General features: G+C 46.1%; 1 protein-coding gene across 2 annotated transcripts in view; it reads left to right on the forward strand.

The window, feature by feature from the left end:
• Positions 1-2,506: 2,506 nt before the first annotated feature.
• Positions 2,507-24,154, forward strand: part of LOC311126455 (glutamate receptor 2-like) — a gene marked incomplete at both ends in the record, with an annotated part of 120,512 nt that continues 98,864 nt past the window's right edge. Inside the window, 2 exons of one of the 2 annotated variants that reach the window (XM_084200451.1) lie at positions 2,507-2,531; positions 14,228-14,368. In XM_084200451.1, coding sequence (XP_084056577.1) covers positions 14,281-14,368 — 88 coding nt within the window. Of the gene's footprint in view, positions 2,532-14,227; positions 14,369-24,154 lie in introns of those variants that run through there. The other variant, XM_084200450.1, reaches the window with a different exon arrangement.

Consider the following 24,154-nt stretch of genomic DNA (forward strand, 5'->3'; position numbering starts at 1 on the left):
GGCTGCAGAAGGTGTGAACACAGTGAATGGGGCTGGGGGGGGGGCTGCAGAAGGTGTGAACACAGTGAATGGTCTGGGGGGGGGCTGCAGAAGGTGTGAACACAGTGAATGGGGCTGGGGGGCTGCAGAAGGTGTGAACACAGTGAATGGGCTGGGGGGGCTGCAGAAGGTGTGAACACAGTGAATGGGGCTGGGGGGCTGCAGAAGGTGTGAACACAGTGAATGGGCTGGGGGGCTGCAGAAGGTGTGAACACAGTGAATGGGCTGGGGGGGGGGGGGGCTGCAGAAGGTGTGAACACAGTGAATGGGCTGGGGGGGGGGCTGCAGAAGGTGTGAACACAGTGAATGGGCTGGGGGGGGGCTGCAGAAGGTGTGAACACAGTGAATGGGGCTGGGGGGGGCTGCAGAAGGTGTGAACACAGTGAATGGGCTGGGGGGGGGGGGCTGCAGAAGGTGTGAACACAGTGAATGGGCTGGGGGGGGGCTGCAGAAGGTGTGAACACAGTGAATGGGCTGGGGGGGCTGCAGAAGGTGTGAACACAGTGAATGGGCTGGGGGGGGGGCTGCAGAAGGTGTGAACACAGTGAATGGGCTGGGGGGCTGCAGAAGGTGTGAACACAGTGAATGGGGCTGGGGGGTTGCAGAAGGTGTGAACACAGTGAATGGGATGGGGGGGCTGCATAAGGTGTGAACACAGTGAATGGGCTGGGGGGGCTGCAGAAGGTGTGAACACAGTGAATGGGGCTGGGGGGGGGGGCTGCAGAAGGTGTGAACACAGTGAATGGTCTGGGGGGGGGCTGCAGAAGGTGTGAACACAGTGAATGGGGCTGGGGGGCTGCAGAAGGTGTGAACACAGTGAATGGGCTGGGGGGGCTGCAGAAGGTGTGAACACAGTGAATGGGGCTGGGGGGCTGCAGAAGGTGTGAACACAGTGAATGGGCTGGGGGGCTGCAGAAGGTGTGAACACAGTGAATGGGCTGGGGGGGGGGGGGCTGCAGAAGGTGTGAACACAGTGAATGGGCTGGGGGGGGGGCTGCAGAAGGTGTGAACACAGTGAATGGGCTGGGGGGGGGCTGCAGAAGGTGTGAACACAGTGAATGGGGCTGGGGGGGGGCTGCAGAAGGTGTGAACACAGTGAATGGACTGGGGGGGGGCTGCAGAAGGTGTGAACACAGTGAATGGGCTGGGGGGGGCTGCAGAAGGTGTGAACACAGTGAATGGGCTGGGGGGGGCTGCAGAAGGTGTGAACACAGTGAATGGGGCTGGGGGGGGGCTGCAGAAGGTGTGAACACAGTGAATGGGCTGGGGGGGCTGCAGAAGGTGTGAACACAAATTGATTGACAGTGTGTATCCAAAAGATAGCTAGCTATACGATTTAGCTGATGGCTTTCAGAGTTCAATACGGGACTGTAACTTTAGCTAGCTAACTTACCTAGTCCAGCTGGGCTAGCATGCTAGCTAACGTTATGTTACCTCTAATCAAGAATCTTCCGTTTATTTGTGAAGGAAAAAAACGATGAAATCGCATCACTTCTCAGCTGTCATCGAAATGGATTCCTCCATTCGCTATGAATGCTGGACTTTATGGGTCACTATGAGCAGCTGAATACACAGGAAGTCCAAACTTCCCGATTCTACCAGTGAAATGAAAGTGCGCTCGTTCTAGTTTATGGTTTGAATAATTTTGAAGTTTATGACAAAAACGTAATGTTGTTAATATAGTAATGACTATATGCTGTGGCAGAGCCAGGGTGAAATTTCCCTTTAAAGAAGTCTGCTCCTACACACTACTGCATGAGGGGGCGAAAGATGAAGAAAAAAGAGAGAGCGAGAGGGGAAAGAGAGAGAGAGGGGCGAGAGAGACCCAATTGAAACCTAGGAGAGGAAGGAACAGGGAGAGGAGAGGAGAGGAGGAGACAGATGCATCCAGCAGCAGATTTTATACTTATTATTGTTCTGATAATCCAGTCTGTAGGAAATCTGTTCCAGTGTGGCATAACTGAAGACTCCTCCACACATGACTAATCATCACATATTCAGTCAGTGTTCTGTTAGAATGTGGACTGTTGCCCCGACAACCTGACTCGGCTGCTCTCGGCTGCTCTCGGCTGATCTCGGCTGCTCTCGGCTCTTTCCGTTCTCATCGGTATTCCTAAACTGTACGCGCGCTATCGATGCTGAAAAGGCGCCATCAGTGTTCGCGCGCCTCATAGAGCGAGAGACAGAGATCCGCAGAGCTGGAGCGATCTTCCCGCCACCGGACCGCCACAGGAGCCGAGAACAGTGAATCAGACACTGCTGTACGGTAACCAGGTCGCCATGCTGACCGTCTGATTAGCCGTCTGTGTGTCAGTCTGGTGGAACTGACCGTTATTCGGTGTGCTGGGCCGTTATTCAGTGGATGTATGTCGACGCCTCTCGGTATGAAATGTCTGAACTAACAACGATGAGGAATCTGCTGCTAGTGTTTCTACTAACTGTCATCTGCTTGAGGCGCAAGGCGCTCTGCGGTTCTCCCAGTGTTCAGATCGGTAGGTACATTCATATATATTACATATTCAAGAAAAATAGTCATGTAATATATATATATATATATATATATATATATATATATATATATATATATATATATTGCATTAGACAGTGGCCTATGTTGTCCGTGTACTGACACATATTATGTACAGACACGTAGTCTGTATATTAGCCTGCCTAACACTGGAGCAGTGATTTCATCTGCATTACACTGCATCTGAGATGGAGGGAGGGAGGGAGGGAGAAACGGGGGGGAGAGGGAGAGGAGAGAGAGACAAGGGGGAGAAGGAGAGAGAGAAGGAGAGAGAGATGAACGAGGAAGGAGAGAGAGAGAGAGAGAGAGAGAGAGAGAGAGAGAGAGAGAGAGAGAGAGAGAGTGATGGGGTATATGTAACCATTGGGGTATATGTAACCATTGAGAAGGTAGAGGTGGTTCCAGGCCTTGTCTTTAAAACATATTAAAGATGTTATTATTAATGAGCAGGTCTGCTTCCTGCTGCATTATTATGGATGACAGAACTGGGTATCATACCAGGCCTTGTATTTGTATTTGTATTTATTATGGATCCCCATTAGTTCCTGCCAAGGCAGCAGCTACTCTTTCTGGGGTCCAGCAAAATTAAGTCAGTTATACATTTTAAAAACATTACAAAACATTCATAACAGATTTCACAACATAAATGTGTGCCCTCAGGCCTCTACTCTACTACCACATATCTATAACACTAAATCCACATGTACGTGTGTGTATAGTGTGGATGTTATCGTGTGTTTGTATGCATGTGTCTATGTTTGTGTTGTTTCACAGTCCCCGCTGTTCCATAAGGTGTATTTGTATCTGTTTTTTAAATCTAATTTTACTGCTGGCATGAGTTACTTGATGTGGAATAGAGTTCCATGTAGTCATGGCTCTATGTAGTACTGTGCGCCTCCCATAGTCTGTTCTGGACTTGGGGACTGTGAAGAGACCTCTGGTGGCATGTCTTGTGGGGTATGCATGGGTGTCCGAGTTGTGTGCCAGTAGTTCAAACAGACAGCTCAGTGCATTCAACATGTCAATACCTCTCACAAATACAAGTAGTGATGAAGTCAATCTCTCCTCCACTTTGAGCCAGGAGAGATTGACATGCATATTATTAATGTTAGCTCTCTGTGTACATCCAAGGGCCAGCCGTGCTGCCCTGTTCTGAGTCTCCTCAACTTGCTCAATTTCCACATTATTTATTACAAGATTTAGTTGAGGTTTAGGGTTTAGTGAATGATTTGTCCCAAATACAAAGCTTTTAGTTTTAGAAATATTTAGGACTAACTTATTCCTTGCCACCCATTCTGAAACTAACTGCAGCGCTTTGTAAGGTGTTGCTGGCATTTCAGTCGCTGTGGTAGCTGACGTGTATAGTGTTGAGTCATCCGCATACATAGACACACTGGCTTTACTCAAAGCCAGTGGCATATCGTTAGTAAAGATTGAAAAAAGTAAGGGGCCTAGACAGCTGCCCTGGGGAATTCCTGAGTCTACCTGGATTATGTTGGAAAGGCTTCCATTAAAGAACACCCTCTGTGTTCTATTAGGCAGGTAACTCTTTATCCACAATATATCAGGGGGTGTAAAGCCGTAACACATACGTTTTTCCAGCAACAGACTATGATCGATAATGTCAAAAGCCGCACTGAAGTCTAACAAAACATTTGTGTCAGTGCTGTGCTTGTTGAATGTCCTTCCCTATAAGCGTGCTGAAAGTCTGTTGTCAATTTGTTTACTGTAAAATAGCATTTTATCTGGTCAAACACAATTTTTTCCAAAAGTTTACTAAGGGTTGGTAACAGGCTGATTGGTTGGCTATTTGAGCCAGTTAAGGGGCTTTACTATTCTTAGGTAGGGGAATAACGTTTGCTTCCCTCCAGGCCTGAGGGCACACACTTTCTAGTAGGCTTAAATTAAAGATATGGCAAATAGGAGTGGTAATATCGTCCGCTAATATCCTCAATCATTTTCCATCCAAGTTGTCAGACCCCGGTGGCTTGTTGATCGACAATAATAATATTTTCACCTCTTCCACACTTACTTTACGGAATTTAAAAATTACAATGTTTGTCTTTCATAATTTGGTCAGATATACTTGGATGTGTAGTGTCAGCATTTGTTGCTGGCGTGTCATGCCTAAGTTTGCTAATCTTGCCAATGAAAAAATAATTAAAGTAGTTGGCAATATCAGTGGGTTTTGTGGTGAATGAGCCACCTGATTCAATGAATGATGGAGCTGAGTTTGCCTTTTTGCCCAAAATTTCATTTAAGGTGCTCCAAAGCTTTTTACTATCATTCTTTATGTCATTTATCTTTGTTTCATAGTGTAGTTTCTTCTTCTTTTTATTCAGTTTAGTCACATGATTTCTCAATTTGCAGTACATTTGCCAATCGGTTGTGCAGCCAGACCTATTTGCCATCTCTTTTGCCTCATCCCTCTCAACCATACCATTTTTCAATTCCTCATCAATCCACAGGGATTTAACAGTTTTTACACTCATTTTCTTATTGGGTTTATGCTTATTAGTAACTGGGATAAGCAATTTCATAAATGTGTGAAGTGCAGTGTCTGTTTGCTCCTCTTTACACACACGGACCAACAAATATTCTTTACATCAACAACATAGGAATCACTACTAAACTTATTGTATTACCTCTTATACACAATATTAGGTCCAGCCTTTGGAACTTTGGTTTTCCTAGATATTGCTACTATATTGTGATCACTACATCTGATGGATTTGGATACTGCTTTCAAACAAATTTCTGCAGCATTAGTAAAGATATGATCAATACACGTTGATGATTTCATTCCTGTACTGTTTGTATCTACCCTGGTAGGTTGATTGATAACCTGAACCAGGTTGCGGGCACTAGTTACAGTTTGAAGCTTTCTCTTGAGTGGGCAGCTTGATGAAAGCCAGTCAATATTTAAATCACCCAGGAAGTATACCTCTCTATTGATATCACATATATTATCAAGCATTTCACACATGTTATCCAGATACTGACTGTTAGCACTTGGTGGTCTATAGCAGCTTCCCACCAGAATGGGCTTTAGGTGAGGCAGGTGAACCTGTAGCCATATTACTTCAACAGTATTTAACATGAGATCCTCTCTAATCTTTACAGGAATGTGGTTCTGTATATAAACAGCCACACCTCCACCATTGGCATTTCTATATTTTCTGTAGATGTTATAACCGTGTATTGCTACCACTGTATCATCAAAGGTATTATCTAAGTGAGTTTCAGAGATTGTCAGAATATGAATGTCATCTGTTACTAGCAAATTATTGATTTCATGAACCTTGTTTCTTAAGCTACATATATTAACGTGGGCTATTTTTAACACTTTTCTGGGATGCTTGATTTTTTTTCTTGCTTTACTGGGAAGCTTAGCAGAGGTAGACATACTCTGGTTATTTCTATTAGTGCAGGGTGAGCTGCACACAGTGGACTTCCAACTAGGGCACACCGCCTCAGTGCTAACAGTATTACTCTGGTTCATTGGCATATGATTACTGCATACAATAGCTGCAGGATCAGCAGAGGAATTCCGGGCAGTAAGAGGGACATCAATTAGGTTACTTACATTGTGTCTTCCAACGCCCCTGGGATAATGTACATTTGCTGAAGTATTATGACAACTCAGCAACACAATGGTAGGGATTAAATGTCACGATCGTCGTATACAGAGGAGGACCAAGGCGCAGCGTTGCAGGCAAACATACTCTTTATTTAGAGACACGATCAAAAAAAACAAAACGATAACGTGACAGTTCACGGTCTAACACAACAGACTAGAAACAAGATCCCACAACATTTGTGGGCAAATAGCCTCTATAAATATGGCTCCCAATCAGAGACAACCAGCCACAGCTGACACTCGTTGCCTCTGATTGGGAACCACTCTGGCCAACACAGAAATACAACCTATAGAATATCCACACCCTGGCTCAACAAATAGAGTCCCAGAGCCAGGGTGTGACAGTACCCCCCCCTAAAGGCGCGGACTGCGACCGCGCCTAACGTACACACACCAGGGGAGGGCTGGGTGGGCATTCCTCCTCGGAGGCGGCTCCGGCTCCGGGCTTGACCACCACCCTTCCACCATCCCCCCGTGGCGCCCCTGATCCGGTCTGGCCCCGCTGGCTGGAGCTGGACCGGACATCGTAGAAGCGGACCGCTTTGGCTCCGGTGTGGAGCAGCTGACCGGTACCTTACCAGGCACCGGTGACCCAGGCACGGGTTGTGCTGGACTGACGACGCGCACCCCTAGCTTGGTGCGTGGAGTAGGAACGGGCCGGACCGGGCTGACGATGCGCACCCCTGGCTTGGTGCGTGGAGTAGGAACGGGCCGGACCGGGGTGACGATGCGCACCCCTGGCTTGGTGCGTGGAGTAGGAACAGGCCGGACCGGGCTGACGATGCGCACCCCTGGCTTGGTGCGTGGAGTAGGAACGGGCCGGACCGGGCTGACGATGCGCACCCCTGGCTTGGTGCGTGGAGTAGGAACGGGCCGGACCGGGCTGACGATGCGCACCCCTGGCTTGGTGCGAGGAGCAGGGACAGGCCGGACCGGGCTGGCAACGCCCATGCCGTGTGCCCCCCCCTAAAAAATTATTGGGGGTGCCTCTCGCCTGTCCGACCACGGCCCGGTTGACGCCGCTTCTCCACTCCTGCCTGGGTCTCCCCCTTCATCGCCTTCCGGTACCGGACGGCCTCCTCCTTCGTAATCTGCCCCCAGCCGAGGAGGACATCCACCAGCGTTACCTCCTGCGTGTGTTCCTGGACACGCTGCTTGGTCCTGGTTTGGTGGGATCTTCTGTCACGATCGTCGTATACAGAGGAGGACCAAGGCGCAGCGTTGCAGGCAAACATACTCTTTATTTAGAGACACGATCAAAAACAACAAAACGATAACGTGACAGTTCACGGTCTAACACAAACAGACTAGAAACAAGATCCCACAACATTTGTGGGCAAATAGCCTCTATAAATATGGCTCCCAATCAGAGACAACCAGCCACAGCTGACACTCGTTGCCTCTGATTGGGAACCACTCTGGCCAACAGAAATACAACCTATAGAATATCCACACCCTGGCTCAACATATAGAGTCCCAGAGCCAGGGTGTGACATTAAATGAGCTGGACTTGGGTCATTGATAAGTCATTGTCTCAACGCAGCCTTCTAATGCTGTGAAAGGATCCAGGAATTATGATTATTATTATACAGTAACAGCAGTCAGTGATTCAAGGCCTCACAGTGACTTCTCAAAGACTGATAGTTCAATATGGAAGGCTTTTTCAGTTCAATAGGTCTGTTTCAGTTCAATAGGTCTGTTTCAGTTCAATAGGTCTGTTTCAGTTCAATATGTCTATTTCAATTAAATATGTCTGTTTCAGTTAAATATGGATGGCTGTTCTAGTTCATTATGCATGGACGTTTCAGTTCCATATGGATAGCCATTTCAGTTCAATATGGATGGCAGTTTCAGTTCCATATGGATAGCCATTTCAGTTCCATATGGATAGCCATTTCAGTTCAATATGGATGGCAGTTTCAGTTCAATTTTGCTGTTTCAGTTCAATGTGGATGGTTGTTTCAGTTCAATATGGATGGCTGTTTCAGTTCAATACGGATGGATGTTTCAGTTCTATATGGATAGCTGTTTCAGTTCAATATGGATGGCTGTTTAAGTTCAATATGGCTGTTTGAGTTAGATATGGATGGCTGTTTCAGTTCAATATGGATAGCTGTTTCAGTTCAATATGGATGGCAGTTTCAGTTCAATATGGATGGCTGTGCAGCTATGTAGATGTTCAACCAGCTAATCATACTCCCTGGTTGCATCTCCAGCCATCATCATGTCATGTCTTGAGACTGAGACACAGGTGATGGATCGGTACGTGTTTACATTCCACAATTTTTCAACACCATTTCCATTATCTCCAGCACCACCCCAACATCAACACACTGTATGTGAAAACAGTTTCTATGCTTTGCAGAACAATCAGATAGAAGATAAATGTTCCCAATGACATCATCTGAAAACACTTTCGACATCATCTGGTGGGTGCATCATGTGATTTTAACTCTGAGCAGGCAAACGTTACTTTACATTGGATGGTTTACATACTTTACGTTGGATGGTTTACATACTTTACATTGGATGGTTTACATACTTTACATTGGATGGTTTACATACTTTACGTTGGATGGTTTACATACTTTACATTATATGGTTTACATACTTTACGTTGGATGGTTTACATACTTTACGTTGGATGGTTTACATACTTTACGTTGGAGGGTTTCTATACTTTACGTTGGATGGTTTACATACTTTACGTTGGATGGTTTACATACTTTACCTTTGATGGTTTACATACTTTGCATTGGATGGTTTACATACTTTACGTTGGATGGTTTACATACTTTACATTGGATGGTTTACATACTTTACGTTGGATGGTTTACATACTTTACGTTGGATTGTTTACATACTTTACGTTGGATGGTTTATATACTTTACATTGGATGGTATACATACTTTACATTGGATGGTTTACATACTTTACATTGGATGGTTTACATACTTTATGTTGGATGGTTTACATACTTTACGTTGGATGGTTTACATACTTTACATTGGATGGTTTACATACTTTACATTGGATGGTTTACATACTTTACATTGGATGGTTTACATACTTTACATTGGATGGTTTACATACTTTACATTGGATGGTTTACATACTTTACATTGGATGGTTTACATACTTTACGTTGGATGGTTTACATACTTTACGTTGGATGGTTTACATACTTGACATTGGATGGTTTACATACTTTACGTTGTATGTTTACATACTTTACATTGTTTGGTTTACATACTTTACATTGTATGGTTTACATACTTTACGTTGGATGGTTTACATACATTACATTGGATGGTTTACATACTTTACATTGGATGGTTTACATACTTTACATTGGATGGTTTACACACTTTACATTGGATGGTTTACATACTTTACATTGGATGGTTTACATACTTTACATTGGATGGTTTACATACTTTACATTGGATGGTTTACATACTTCACGTTGGATGGTTTACATACTTTACGTTGGATGGTTTACATACTTGACATTGGATGGTTTACATACTTGACATTGGATGGTTTACATACTTTACGTTGAATGGTTTACATACTTTACGTTGGATGGTTTACATACTTTACGTTGGATGGTTTACATACTTTGCATTGGATGGTTTACATACTTTACATTGGATGGTTTACATACTTTACGTTGTATGTTTACATACTTTACGTTGGATGGTTTACATACTTTACGTTGGATGGTTTACATACTTTACGTTGGATGGTTTACATACTTTGCGTTGGATGGTTTACATACTTTACTGTGTATGGTTTACATACTTTACATTGGATGGTTTACATACTTTACGTTGGATGGCTGTTTCAGTTCAATATGGATGGTCATGGAAATATGTAGATGCTGATGCAGCTGAACATGATCTCTGTTTAATACAGACATAATCAGTGTTTCTAAACATGATCTCTGTTTAATACAGACAGAATCAGTGTTTCTAAACATGATCTCTGTTTAATACAGACAGAATCAGTGTTTCTAAACATGATCTCTGTTTAATACAGACAGAATCAGAGTATTTCTAAACCAAGCTGTTCTGGGTAGACAACGTCAGGAAGCTGAACCACAGAACACAGGGAAACAACATACAGAGTACTGCCAGACTAGCTGGATAACCAGCTAAACATTATCCCAGAGTACTGTCAGACTAGCTGGATAACCAGCTAAACATTCTCCCAGAGTACTGCCAGACAACCAGCTAAACATTCTCCCAGAGTACTGCCAGACTAGCTAGATAACCAGCTAAACATTCTCCCAGAGTACTGTCAGATAACCAGCTAAACATTATCCCAGAGTACTGCCAGACTAGCTGGATAATAACCAGCTAAACATTCTCCCAGAGTACTGCCAGACTAGCTAGATAACCAGCTAAACATTCTCCCAGAGTACTGCCAGACTAGCTAGATAACCAGCTAAACATTCTCCCAGAGTACTGCCAGACTAGCTAGATAACCAGCTAAACATTCTCCCAGAGTACTGCCAGACTAGCTAGATAACCAGCTAAACATTCTCCCAGAGTACTGCCAGACTAGCTGGATAATAACCAGCTAAACATTCTCCCAGAGTACTGCCAGACTTGCTAGATAACCAGCTAAACATTCTCCCAGAGTACTGCCAGACTTGCTAGATAACCAGCTAAAAATTCTCCCAGAGTACTGCCAGACTTGGTAGATAACCAGCTAAACATTCTCCCAGAGTACTGTCATACTAGCTAGATAACCAGCTAAACATTCTCCCAGAGTACTGCCAGACTAGCTAGATAACCAGCTAAACATTCTCCCAGAGTACTGCCAGACTAGCGAGATAACCAGCTAAACATTCTCCCAGAGTACTGCCAGACTAGCTAGATAACCAGCTAAACATTCTCCCAGAGTACTGCCAGACTAGCTAGATAACCAGCTAAAAATTCTCCCAGAGTACTGCCAGACTAGCTAGATAACCAGCTAAACATTCTCCCAGAGTACTGCCAGACTTGGTAGATAACCAGCTAAACATTCTCCCAGAGTACTGCCAGACTAGCTAGATAACCAGCTAAACATTCTCCCAGAGTACTGCCAGACTTGGTAGATAACCAGCTAAACATTCTCCCAGAGTACTGCCAGACTAGCTAGATAACCAGCTAAACATTCTCCCAGAGTACTGCCAGACTAGCGAGATAATAACCAGCTAAACATTCTCCCAGAGTACTGTCAGATAACCAGCTAAACATTCTCCCAGAGTACTGTCAGACTAGCTGGATAATAACCAGCTAAACATTCTCCCAGAGTACTGCCAGACTAGCTAGATAACCAGCTAAACATTCTCCCAGAGTACTGCCAGACTAGCGAGATAACCAGCTAAACATTCTCCCAGAGTACTGCCAGACTAGCTGGATAACCAGCTAAACATTCTCCCAGAGAACTGCCAGACTTGCTAGATAACCAGCTAAACATTCTCCCAGAGTACTGCCAGACTTGCTAGATAACCAGCTAAAAATTCTCCCAGAGTACTGCCAGACTTGGTAGATAACCAGCTAAACATTCTCCCAGAGTACTGTCATACTAGCTAGATAACCAGCTAAACATTCTCCCAGAGTACTGCCAGACTAGCTAGATAACCAGCTAAACATTCTCCCAGAGTACTGCCAGACTAGCTAGATAACCAGCTAAACATTCTCCCAGAGTACTGCCAGACTAGCTAGATAACCAGCTAAAAATTCTCCCAGAGTACTGCCAGACTAGCTAGATAACCAGCTAAACATTCTCCCAGAGTACTGCCAGACTTGGTAGATAACCAGCTAAACATTCTCCCAGAGTACTGCCAGACTAGCTAGATAACCAGCTAAACATTCTCCCAGAGTACTGCCAGACTTGGTAGATAACCAGCTAAACATTCTCCCAGAGTACTGCCAGACTTGGTAGATAACCAGCTAAACATTCTCCCAGAGTACTGCCAGACTAGCTGGATAATAACCAGCTAAACATTCTCCCAGAGTACTGCCAGACTAGCTGGATAACCAGCTAAACATTCTCCCAGAGTACTGCCAGACTAGCTGGATAACCAGCTAAACATTCTCCCAGAGTACTGCCAGACTTGCTAGATAACCAGCTAAACATTCTCCCAGAGTACTGCCAGACTTGCTAGATAACCAGCTAAAAATTCTCCCAGAGTACTGCCAGACTTAGTAGATAACCAGCTAAACATTCTCCCAGAGTACTGTCATACTAGCTAGATAACCAGCTAAACATTCTCCCAGAGTACTGCCAGACTAGCTAGATAACCAGCTAAACATTCTCCCAGAGTACTGCCAGACTAGCGAGATAACCAGCTAAACATTCTCCCAGAGTACTGCCAGACTAGCGAGATAACCAGCTAAACATTCTCCCAGAGTACTGCCAGACTTGCTAGATAACCAGCTAAAAATTCTCCCAGATTACTGTCAGACTAGCTAGATAACCAGCTAAACATTCTCCCAGAGTACTGTCATACTAGCTAGATAACCAGCTAAACATTCTCCCAGAGTACTGCCAGACTAGCGAGATAACCAGCTAAACCCAGAGTACTGCCAGACTAGCGAGATAATAACCAGCTAAACATTCTCCCAGAGTACTGCCAGACTAGCGAGATAATAACCAGCTAAACATTCTCCCAGAGTACTGCCAGACTAGCGAGATAACCAGCTAAACATTCTCCCAGAGTACTGCCAGATAACCAGCTAAACATTCTCCCAGAGTACTGCCAGACAACCAGCTAAACATTCTCCCAGAGTACTGCCAGACAACCAGCTAAACATTCTCCCAGAGTACTGCCAGACAACCAGCTAAACATTCTCCCAGAGTACTGCCAGACTAGCTGGATAACCAGATAAACATTCTCCCAGGGTACTGCCAGATAACCAGCTAAACATTCTCCCAGAGTACTGCCAGACAACCAGCTAAACATTCTCCCAGAGTACTGTCAGATAACCAGCTAAACATTCTCCCAGAGTACTGCCAGACTAGCTGGATAACCAGCTAAACATTCTCCCAGAGTACTGCCAGACTAGCTAGATAACCAGCTAAACATTCTCCCAGAGTACTGCCAGACTAGCGAGATAACCAGCTAAACATTCTCCCAGAGTACTGCCAGACTAGCGAGATAACCAGCTAAACATTCTCCCAGAGTACTGCCAGACTTGCTAGATAACCAGCTAAAAATTCTCCCAGATTACTGTCAGACTAGCTAGATAACCAGCTAAACATTCTCCCAGAGTACTGTCATACTAGCTAGATAACCAGCTAAACATTCTCCCAGAGTACTGCCAGACTAGCGAGATAACCAGCTAAACCCAGAGTACTGCCAGACTAGCGAGATAATAACCAGCTAAACATTCTCCCAGAGTACTGCCAGACTAGCGAGATAATAACCAGCTAAACATTCTCCCAGAGTACTGCCAGACTAGCGAGATAACCAGCTAAACATTCTCCCAGAGTACTGCCAGATAACCAGCTAAACATTCTCCCAGAGTACTGCCAGACAACCAGCTAAACATTCTCCCAGAGTACTGCCAGACAACCAGCTAAACATTCTCCCAGAGTACTGCCAGACAACCAGCTAAACATTCTCCCAGAGTACTGCCAGACTAGCTGGATAACCAGATAAACATTCTCCCAGGGTACTGCCAGATAACCAGCTAAACATTCTCCCAGAGTACTGCCAGACAACCAGCTAAACATTCTCCCAGAGTACTGTCAGATAACCAGCTAAACATTCTCCCAGAGTACTGCCAGACTAGCTGGATAACCAGCTAAACATTCTCCCAGAGTACTGCCAGACTAGCTAGATAACCAGCTAAACATTCTCCCAGAGTACTGCCAGACTAGCTGGACAACCAGCTAAACATTCTCCCAGAGTACTGCCAGATAACCAGCTAAACATTCTCCCAGAGTACTGCCAGACAACCAGCTAAACATTCTCCCAGAGTACTGCCAGACAACCAGCTAAACATTCTCCCTGTGTGTGTAGGAGGGCTGTTCCCACGCGGTGCGGACCAGGAGTACAGTGCGTTCCGGATTGGAATGGTCCAGTATGGAACCCAGGACTTCCGCCTCACTCCTCACATAGACAACCTGGAGGTCGCCAACAGCTTCGCTGTCACCAACTGCTGTGAGTAACACACACACACACCCTCACACACACACAGACACACACAGACACACACACACCCTCACACACACACAGACACACGGGCAGGGGAGTGGAGGGGTGGAGAGATGGAGAGATGAGGGTGACCTGTATGGTGCTTGGGGCAGTCCGCTGCGTGTTTGTAGGACAGTGGTGGTTGGTCAGAAGAGAGAGCAGGTCCAGACTCTACGTTCTCTCTTACTTCACACGCTGCTCTCACCTTACAGAGAACCAGCCAGGTCGTTCAAGATTGACGTAGAAATTGGACATCTATCCATGTCCTGAGGACATCGGGGAATGCCTTCAAAACCCGCCACTAGGGGCAACAGTGAGCGCTATTGCCATCAAGTAGGCTTGGGTTTTGTGGACCGGGTTGGTGGATGGATGTCCATCAGTGGAGGCTCCTCAGAGGAGGAAGGGGAGGACCATCCTCCTCAGTGAATTTCAGAAGAAAAAAATAATAGTGAAACGTTAAAAAAAGTTATCCTTTTTAGATAAAACTATACTAAATATATTCACGTCGCCAAATAATTGATTAAAACACACTGTTAATATGATGACAATGATGTAGGTTGTGTGTAGCGGTTAGCGGTTATGGTGTGAAGGTTTGGCTTAGAAAGGTTTTTTCGCCTGGTCACAGATTGTATTGTGCGCTGAAGTCCACAAGCCAAGGGAAAAGGTGAGAGGAGGAGAGCGTCTAGATGCAAGAAGGAATTATATATACAACAAGCAAAGTGATCATGCAGTTTATATGTGGCTGTGTTTGCGTGTGATCAGGGGTGTATTCATTCTGCCGATTCTGTTGAAAAACGTTTCTTAAACGGAAGCAAACGGAACTAAATGGGGATTAACATACCTGAATTTGTCCAATAGAAACTCTCGTTTGCAACTGTTGGACTAATGATTACATCCTAGATCAGCTAGATGCAGGCAAGAGTGTGCAAGGCAGTATTGAATGTTTCACTGTTAAATAACCATCACTAGCCAGCTACCACCCGGTTACTCAACCCTGCACCTTAGAGGCTGCTGCCCTATATACATAGACATGGAATCACTGGCCACTTTAATAATGTTTACATACTGCTTTACTCATTTCATATGTATATACTGTATTCTACTGTATTTTATTGTATTTATGTATTTCTTAATTCCATTCACCTTGATTACTTTCATTTCTCTCGACTCGTAGGCTAGGTTGTAGCAACCTCATGATGGGTACAGGGAACATTCTAGTATCATGTAGTAGCATAAACCTATCAATGTTACATTGAGCTGGGTGGATGGAATATGAATGACAGTCAGCCAATATGCTGTAATAGAAATAAAAAAATACACACTGATGTCCATGACTCTGGATCAGAAGGTTGCGTGTTCGATCCCAGTCGTAACCCTAACCCTAACCTCCACTGATGTCCATGGATCAGAAGGTTGCGTGTTCGATCCCAGTCGTAACCCTAACCCTAACCTCCACTGATGTCCATGACTCTGGATCAGAAGGTTGCGTGTTCGATCCCAGTCGTAACCCTAACCCTAACCTCCACTGATGTCCATGACTCTGGATCAGAAGGTTGCGTGTTCGATCCCAGTCATAACCCTAACCTCCACTGATGTCCATGACTCTGGACCAGAAGGTTGCGTGTTCGATCCCAGTCGTAACCCTAACCCTAACCTCCACTGATGTCCATGACTCTGGATCAGAAGGTTGCGTGTTCGAACCCAGTCGTAACCCTAACCCTAACCTCCACTGATGTCCATGAATCTGGATCAGAAGGTTGCGTGTTCGATCCCAGTTGTAACCCTAACCCTAACCTCCACTGATGTCCATGACTCTGGATCAGAAGGTTGCGTGTTCGATTCCAGTCGTAACCCTAACCTCCACTGATGTCCATGACTCTGGACCAGAAGGTTGCGTGTTCGATCCCAGTCGTAACCCTAACCCTAACCTCCACTGATGTCCATGGATCAGAAGGTTGCGTGTTCGATCCCAGTCGTAACCCTAACCCTAACCTCCACTGATGTCCATGACTCTGGATCAGAAGGTTGCGTGTTCGATCCCAGTCGTAACCCTAACCCTAACCTCCACTGATGTCCATGACTCTGGATCAGAAGGTTGCGTGTTCGATCCCAGTCGTAACCCTAACCTCCACTGATGTCCATGACTCAGGATCAGAAGGTTGCGTGTTCGATCCCAGTCGTAACCCTAACCTCCACTGATGTCCATGACTCTGGATCAGAAGGTTGCGTGTTCGATCCCAGTCGTAACCCTAACCCTAACCTCCACTGATGTCCATGACTCTGGATCAGAAGGTTGCGTGTTCGATCCCAGTCGTAACCCTAACCTCCACTGATGTCCATGACTCTGGACCAGAAGGTTGCGTGTTCGATCCCAGTCGTAACCCTAACCCTAACCTCCACTGATGTCCATGGATCAGAAGGTTGCGTGTTCGATCCCAGTCGTAACCCTAACCCTAACCTCCACTGATGTCCATGACTCCGGATCAGAAGGTTGCGTGTTCGATCCCAGTCGTAACCCTAACCCTAACCTCCACTGATGTCCATGACTCTGGATCAGAAGGTTGCGTGTTCGATCCCAGTCGTAACCCTAACCCTAACCTCCACTGATATCCATGACTCTGGATCAGAAGGTTGCGTGTTCGATCCCAGTCGTAACCCTAACCCTAACCGCCACTGATGTCCATGACTCTGGATCAGAAGGTTGCGTGTTCGATCCCAGTCATAACCCTAACCCTAACCTCTACTGATGTCCATGACTCTGGATCAGAAGGTTGCGTGTTCGATCCCAGTCGTAACCCTAACCTCCACTGATGTCCATGACTCTGGATCAGAAGGTTGCGTGTTCGATCCCAGTCGTAACCCTAACCCTAACCTCCACTGATGTCCATGACTCTGGATCAGAAGGTTGCGTGTTCGATCCCAGTCGTAACCCTAACCCTAACCTCCACTGATGTCCATGACTCTGGATCAGAAGGTTGCGTGTTCGATCCCAGTCGTAACCCTAACCCTAACCTCCACTGATGTCCATGACTCTGGATCAGAAGGTTGCGTGTTCGATCCCAGTCGTAACCCTAACCCTAACCTCCACTGATGTCCATGACTCTGGATCAGAAGGTTGCGTGTTCGATCCCAGTCGTAACCCTAACCCTAACCTCCACTGATGTCCATGACTCTGGATCAGAAGGTTGCGTGTTCGATCCCAGTCGTAACCCTAACCCTAACCTCCACTGATGTCCATGACTCTGGATCAGAAGGTTGCGTGTTCGATCCCAGTCGTAACCCTAACCCTAACCTCCACTGATGTCCATGACTCTGGATCAGAAGGTTGCGTGTTCGATCCCAGTCGTAACCCTAACCCTAACCTCCACTGATGTCCATGACTCTGGATCAGAAGGTTGCGTGTTCGATCCTAGTCGTAACCCTAACCCTAACCTCCACTGATGTCCATGACTCTGGATCAGAAGGTTGCGTGTTCGATCCCAGTCGTAACCCTAACCCTAACCTCCACTGATGTCCATGACTCTGGATCAGAAGGTTGCGTGTTCGATCCCAGTCGTAACCCTAATCCTAACCTCCACTGATGTCCATGACTCTGGATCAGAAGGTTGCGTGTTCGATCCCAGTCGTAACCCTAACCCTAACCTCCACTGATGTCCATGACTCTGGATCAGAAGGTTGCGTGTTCGATCCCAGTCGTAACCCTAACCCTAACCTCCACTGATGTCCATGACTCTGGATCAGAAGGTTGCGTGTTCGATCCCAGTCGTAACCCTAACCCTAACCTCCACTGATGTCCATGACTCTGGATCAGAAGGTTGCGTGTTCGATCCCAGTCGTAACCCTAACCTCCACTGATGTCCATGACTCTGGATCAGAAGGTTGCGTTTTCGATCCCAGTCGTAACCCTAACCTCCACTGATGTCCATGACTCTGGATCAGAAGGTTGCGTGTTCGATCCCAGTCATGGACACTGGTTTTTTATTTTGGGTTTTAATCCTATCCCAAACCTTAACCCTTACCTTAACAACTCATAACCCTAACCTTAACCCTTACCTTAACAACTCATAACCCTATCCCAAACCCTAACCCTTACCTTAACAACTCATAACCCTATCCCAAACCCTAACCCTTACCTTAACAACTCATAACCCTATCCCAAACCCTAACCCTTACCTTAACAACTAATAACCTTATCCCAAACCCTAACCCTTACCTTAACAACTCATAACCCTATCCCTAACCTTAACCCTTACCATAACATATCATAACCCTATCCCTAACCTTAACCCTTACCTTAACAACTCATAACCCTATCCCTAACCTTAACCCTTATCTTAGCAACTCATAACCCTATCCCTAACCTTAACCCTTATCTTAGCAATTCAGAATTAATGCCTAAACTTAACCTTCAACTTCGAAATGTGATGTTTGGAGAATGTGGATGAAGGTCTAATTCTGCAGTGAGACACACACACACACACACACACACACACACACACACACACACACACACACACACACACACACACACACACACCCCTCACACAAACACACTGTACTGTACTCCACTCTGCTCTCCTCTCCTGTACTCTACTCTACACTGCTGTACTGTACTCTGCTGTACTGTACTCCACTCTGCTCTCCTCTCCTGTACTCTACTCTACCCTGCTGTACTGTACTCTGCTCTACTCTACACTGCTGTACTGTACTCTGCTGTACTGTACTCTGCTCTACCCTGCTGTACTGTATTCTGCTGTACTCTGCTCTGCTCTGCTCTACCCGGCTGTACTGTACTCTGCTGTACTCTGCTGTATTATACTCTACTCTACTCTGTGATCTACTCTGCTCTGTGATCTACTCTACTCTGCTCTGTGATCTACTCTGCTCTGCTCTGTGATCTACTCTACTCTGCTCTGTGATCTACTCTACTCTGCTCTGTGATCTACTTTGCTCTGTGCTCTACTCTACTCTGCTCTGTGATCTAATCTACTCTGCTCTGTGATCTACTCTACTCTGCTCTGTGATCTACTCTGCTCTGTGCTCTCCTCTACTCTGCTCTGTGATCTACTCTACTCTGCTCTGTGATCTAATCTGCTCTGTGATCTACTCTACTCTACTCTAATCTGCTCTGTGCTCTACTCTGCTCTACACACAGAGACACAAACTCTACTCTACTCTGCTCTATTCTCTGCTCTACCCTATGCTAATCTACTCTACTCTGCTCTACACTGCACTCTGCACTCTACTCTGCTCTGTGCTCTGTTTTTCTGTTTTAGTCTGCTCTGTGCTCTACTCTACTCTGCTCTACTTGGCTCAGCTGTACTATACTCTGCTCTACTATACTCTACTCTGTGATCTACTCTACTCTGCAGGTAGCTTAGTGGTTAAGAGCGTTGTGCCAGTAACCAAAAGGTCTCTGGTTCTAATCCCCGAGCTGACTAGGTGAAAAATCTGTCGATGTGCCCTTGAGCAAGGCACTTAACCCTAATTGCTCCTGTAAGTCGCTCTGGATAAGAGCGTCTGCTAAATGACTAAAAATGTAAAAATGTAAAATACTCTACTCTGCGCTACGCTCTAATCTGCTCGGCTCTACTCTGCTTTGCTCTACTCTGCTCTGTGCTCTACTCTACTCTGTTCTACTCTGCTCTACTCTATGTTCTACTCTGCTCTACTCTACTTTACTCTGCGCTATGCTCTAATCTGCTCGGCTCTACTCTGTGTTCTACTCTACTCTACTATACTCTGCTATACTCTATTCTGCTCTCTGCTCTACCCTATGCTGCTCTACACTTACTCTAATCTGCTCTGCTCCACTCTACTCTACTATACTCTGCCCTAATATACTCTGCTATACTCTGCTCGGCTCTACTATACTCTGCCCGACTATACTCTGCTATACTCTGTGATCTGCTCTACTATACTCTGCCCTACTATACTCTGCTCTACTCTGTGCTCTGCTCTACTCCACTCTACTCTGCTCTACTTTACTCTGCTCTACTCTACTCTGTTCTACTCTGTTTTAGTCTACTCTGTGATTTACTCTACTCTACTCTGCTCCACTCTGTTCTGTGCTCTGCTCTACTCTGCTCTTCTCTGTTTTACTCCGCGCTGTGCTTTACTCTGCTTTACTCTGCTCGGATCTACTCCGCTCTAATCTACTCTGCGCTCTACCCGGCTGTACTCTGCACAGCTCTACTCTGCGCTCTGCTGTAATCTAATCTGCTCTGCTCTACTTTGCTCGGCTCTACTCTGCTTTGCTCAGCTCTACTCTGTGTCTACTCTACTCTGCTCTGCTCTGTGACCTTCTCTACTCTGCTCTAATTTACTCTGCTCTGTGCTGTACTCTGCACTGCTCTACTCTGTTCTACTTTGCTCTGTGTTCTACTCTGCACTGCTCTACTCTGTTCTACTTTGCTCTGTGCTCTACTGTGCTGTACTCTACTCTGTTCTACTCTGCTTTGTTTTACTCTGCTCTGTTTTACTCTGCTCTGTGCTATACTCTGCTCCGCTCTACTCTACTCTACCTTGCTGTACTATACTCTGCTCTGCTCTACTCTACTCAGCTCTGTGCTCTACTCTAATCTACTTTATGCTGTGCTCTACTCTGCTCTTTTCTACTCTGCGCTCTACTCTACTATTTTCTGCTCTACTCTGCTCTACTATACTTTGTTCTGCTCTATTCTGCTTTACTCTACTCTTCTCTGTTTTACTCCACTCTGTGCTCTACTCTGCTTTACTCTACTCCGCTCTGCTCTACTCTGCGCTCTACCCTACACTGCTGTAGTCTACTCTACTCTGCTCTATGCTCTACTCTGCTCTATGCTCTACTCTGCTCTACCCTACGCTTTTTTAGTCTGCTCTCTGCTCTGCTCTCCTCTGCTCTACTCTGCTCTACTCTGTTTTTCTATCCTCTGTGCTCTGCTCTACTCTGTTCTACTCTGCTCTGTGAAATACTCTGCTCTGCTCTACTCTACTCTACCCTGCATGTCTGTACTCAGCTCTGCTCTGCTATACTCTACTCTGCTCTACTTTGTGCTCGACTCTACTCTGTGTTTTACTCTACTCTGTGTTCTACTCTGCTCCACTCTGCTCCGCTCTACTCTGCTCTACTCTGCTCTACTCTACTCTGCTCTGCTCTGCTCTACTTTGTGGTCGACTCTGCTCGACTCTGCTCTGTGCTCTCATCTGCTCTGTGATCTACTTTGCTTGCCTCTACTCTGTGTTCTACTCTACTATGCTCTACTCTGCACTACTCTACTCATCTCTATGCTGTATTCTACTCTGCTCTGTGCTCTCCTCTACTCTGCTCTTTGCTGTACTCTGCACTGCTCTACTTTGCTCTGTGCTCTACTCTGCTCTGTTCTAATCTACTCTACTCTATTCTAATCTACTCTGCGCTGCTCTAATCTACTCTGCTCGGCTCTACTCTGTGTTCTACTCTATGCTCTACTCTGTTCTACTCTGCTCTGGAATCTATTCTACTCTGCTATGTCCTACTCTGCACTCTGCTCTACTCTGTTTTACTCTGCTCTACTCTGTACTGTACTCTGCACTGCTCTACTCTGTTCTACTCTGCTATGTGCTCTACTCTGCTCTGTTTTACTCTGCTCTGTGATATACTCTGCTCCGCTCTACTCTGCAGTACTGTACTCTGCTCTACACTACTCAGCTCTGTGCTCTACTCAGCTCTGTGCTCTACTTTGCTCGCCTCTACTCTGTACTCTACTCATCTCTACGCTGTACTCTGCTCTATTCTACTCTGCTCTGTGGTCTACTCTGCTCTACTCTACTCTGTACTCTAATCATCTCTACGCTGTACTCTGCTCTATTCTGTACTCTGCTATACACTACTCAGCTCTGTGCTCTACTCTGCTCTGTGACCTACTCTGCTCTACTCTACATTTACATTTACATTTTAGTCATTTAGTAGACGCTCTTATCCAGAGCGACTTACAGTTAGTGAGTGCATACATTTTCATACTGACTCTACTCTGCTCTTTGCTGTACTGTACTCTGCTCTACACTACTCAGCTCTGTGCTCTACTCATATATACTCTAATCTACTCTGCTCAACTTTGTAGAACTCTGTGTTCTACTCTACACTACGGTCTACTCTGCTCCACTCTGCTTTACTCTACTCTGCTATACTCTGCTCTGCTCTAATTTGTGCTCGACTCTGCTCTACCCTGCTCTGTGCTGTACTCTACTCTACTACAGTGTTGTAGAGGAGACCAGGCCATGTCTGACGCAGTACTACAGTGTTGTAGTGGAGACCAGGCCATGTCTGACGCAGTACTACAGTGTTGTAGTGGAGACCAGGCCATGTCTGTCTGACGCAGTACTGCAGTGTTGTAGAGGAGACCAGGCCATGTCTGTCTGACGCAGTACTACAGTGTTGTAGTGGAGACCAGGCCATGTCTGACGCAGTACTACAGTGTTGTAGTGGAGACCAGGCCATGTCTGACGCAGTACTACAGTGTTGTAGAGGAGACCAGGCCATGTCTGTCTGACGCAGTACTACAGTGTTGTAGTGGAGACCAGGCCATGTCTGTCTGACGCAGTACTACAGTGTTGTAGTGGAGACCAGGCCATGTCTGTCTGACGCAGTACTACAGTGTTGTAGTGGAGACCAGGCCATGTCTGACGCAGTACTACAGTGTTGTAGTGGAGATCAGGCCATGTCTGTCTGACGCAGTACCACAGTGTTGTGGTGGAGACCAGGCCATGTCTGTCTGACGCAGTACTACAGTGTTGTAGTGGAGACCAGGCCATGTCTGACCCAGTACTACAGTGTTGTAGTGGAGACCAGGCCATGTCTGTCTGACGCAGTACTACAGTGTTGTAGTGGAGACCAGGCCATGTCTGTCTGACGCAGTACTACAGTGTTGTAGTGGAGACCAGGCCATGTCTGTCTGACGCAGTACTACAGTGTTGTAGTGGAGACCAGGCCATGTCTGTCTGACGCAGTACTACAGTGTTGTAGTGGAGACCAGGCCATGTCTGTCTGACGCAGTACCACAGTGTTGTAGTGGAGACCAGGCCATGTCTGTCTGACGCAGTACTACAGTGTTGTAGTGGAGACCAGGCCATGTCTGTCTGACGCAGTACTACAGTGTTGTAGTGGAGACCAGACCATGTCTGACGCAGTACTACAGTGTTGTAGTGGAGACCAGGCCATGTCTGTCTGACGCAGTACTACAGTGTTGTAGTGGAGACCAGGCCATGTCTGTCTGACGCAGTACTACAGTGTTGTAGAGGAGACCAGGCCATGTCTGTCTGACGCAGTACTGCAGTGTTGTAGAGGAGACCAGGCCATGTCTGTCTGACGCAGTACTACAGTGTTGTAGTGGAGACCAGGCCATGTCTGTCTGACGCAGTACTACAGTGTTGTAGTGGAGACCAGGCCATGTCTGTCTGACGCAGTACTACAGTGTTGTAGTGGAGACCAGGCCATGTCTGTCTGACGCAGTACTACAGTGTTGTAGAGGAGACCAGGCCATGTCTGACGCAGTACTACAGTGTTGTAGTGGAGACCAGGCCATGTCTGTCTGACGCAGTACTACAGTGTTGTAGTGGAGACCAGGCCATGTCTGACGCAGTACTACAGTGTTGTAGTGGAGACCAGGCCATGTCTGACGCAGTACTACAGTGTTGTAGTGGAGACCAGGCCATGTCTGACGCAGTACTGCAGTGTTGTAGTGGAGACCAGGCCATGTCTGACGCAGTACTGCAGTGTTGTAGTGGAGACCAGGC

Source organism: Coregonus lavaretus (assembly GCF_964263955.1).
Source record: "Coregonus lavaretus genome assembly, contig: HAP1_SCAFFOLD_1047, whole genome shotgun sequence".
Classification (NCBI taxonomy): Eukaryota; Metazoa; Chordata; class Actinopteri; order Salmoniformes; family Salmonidae; genus Coregonus; species Coregonus lavaretus.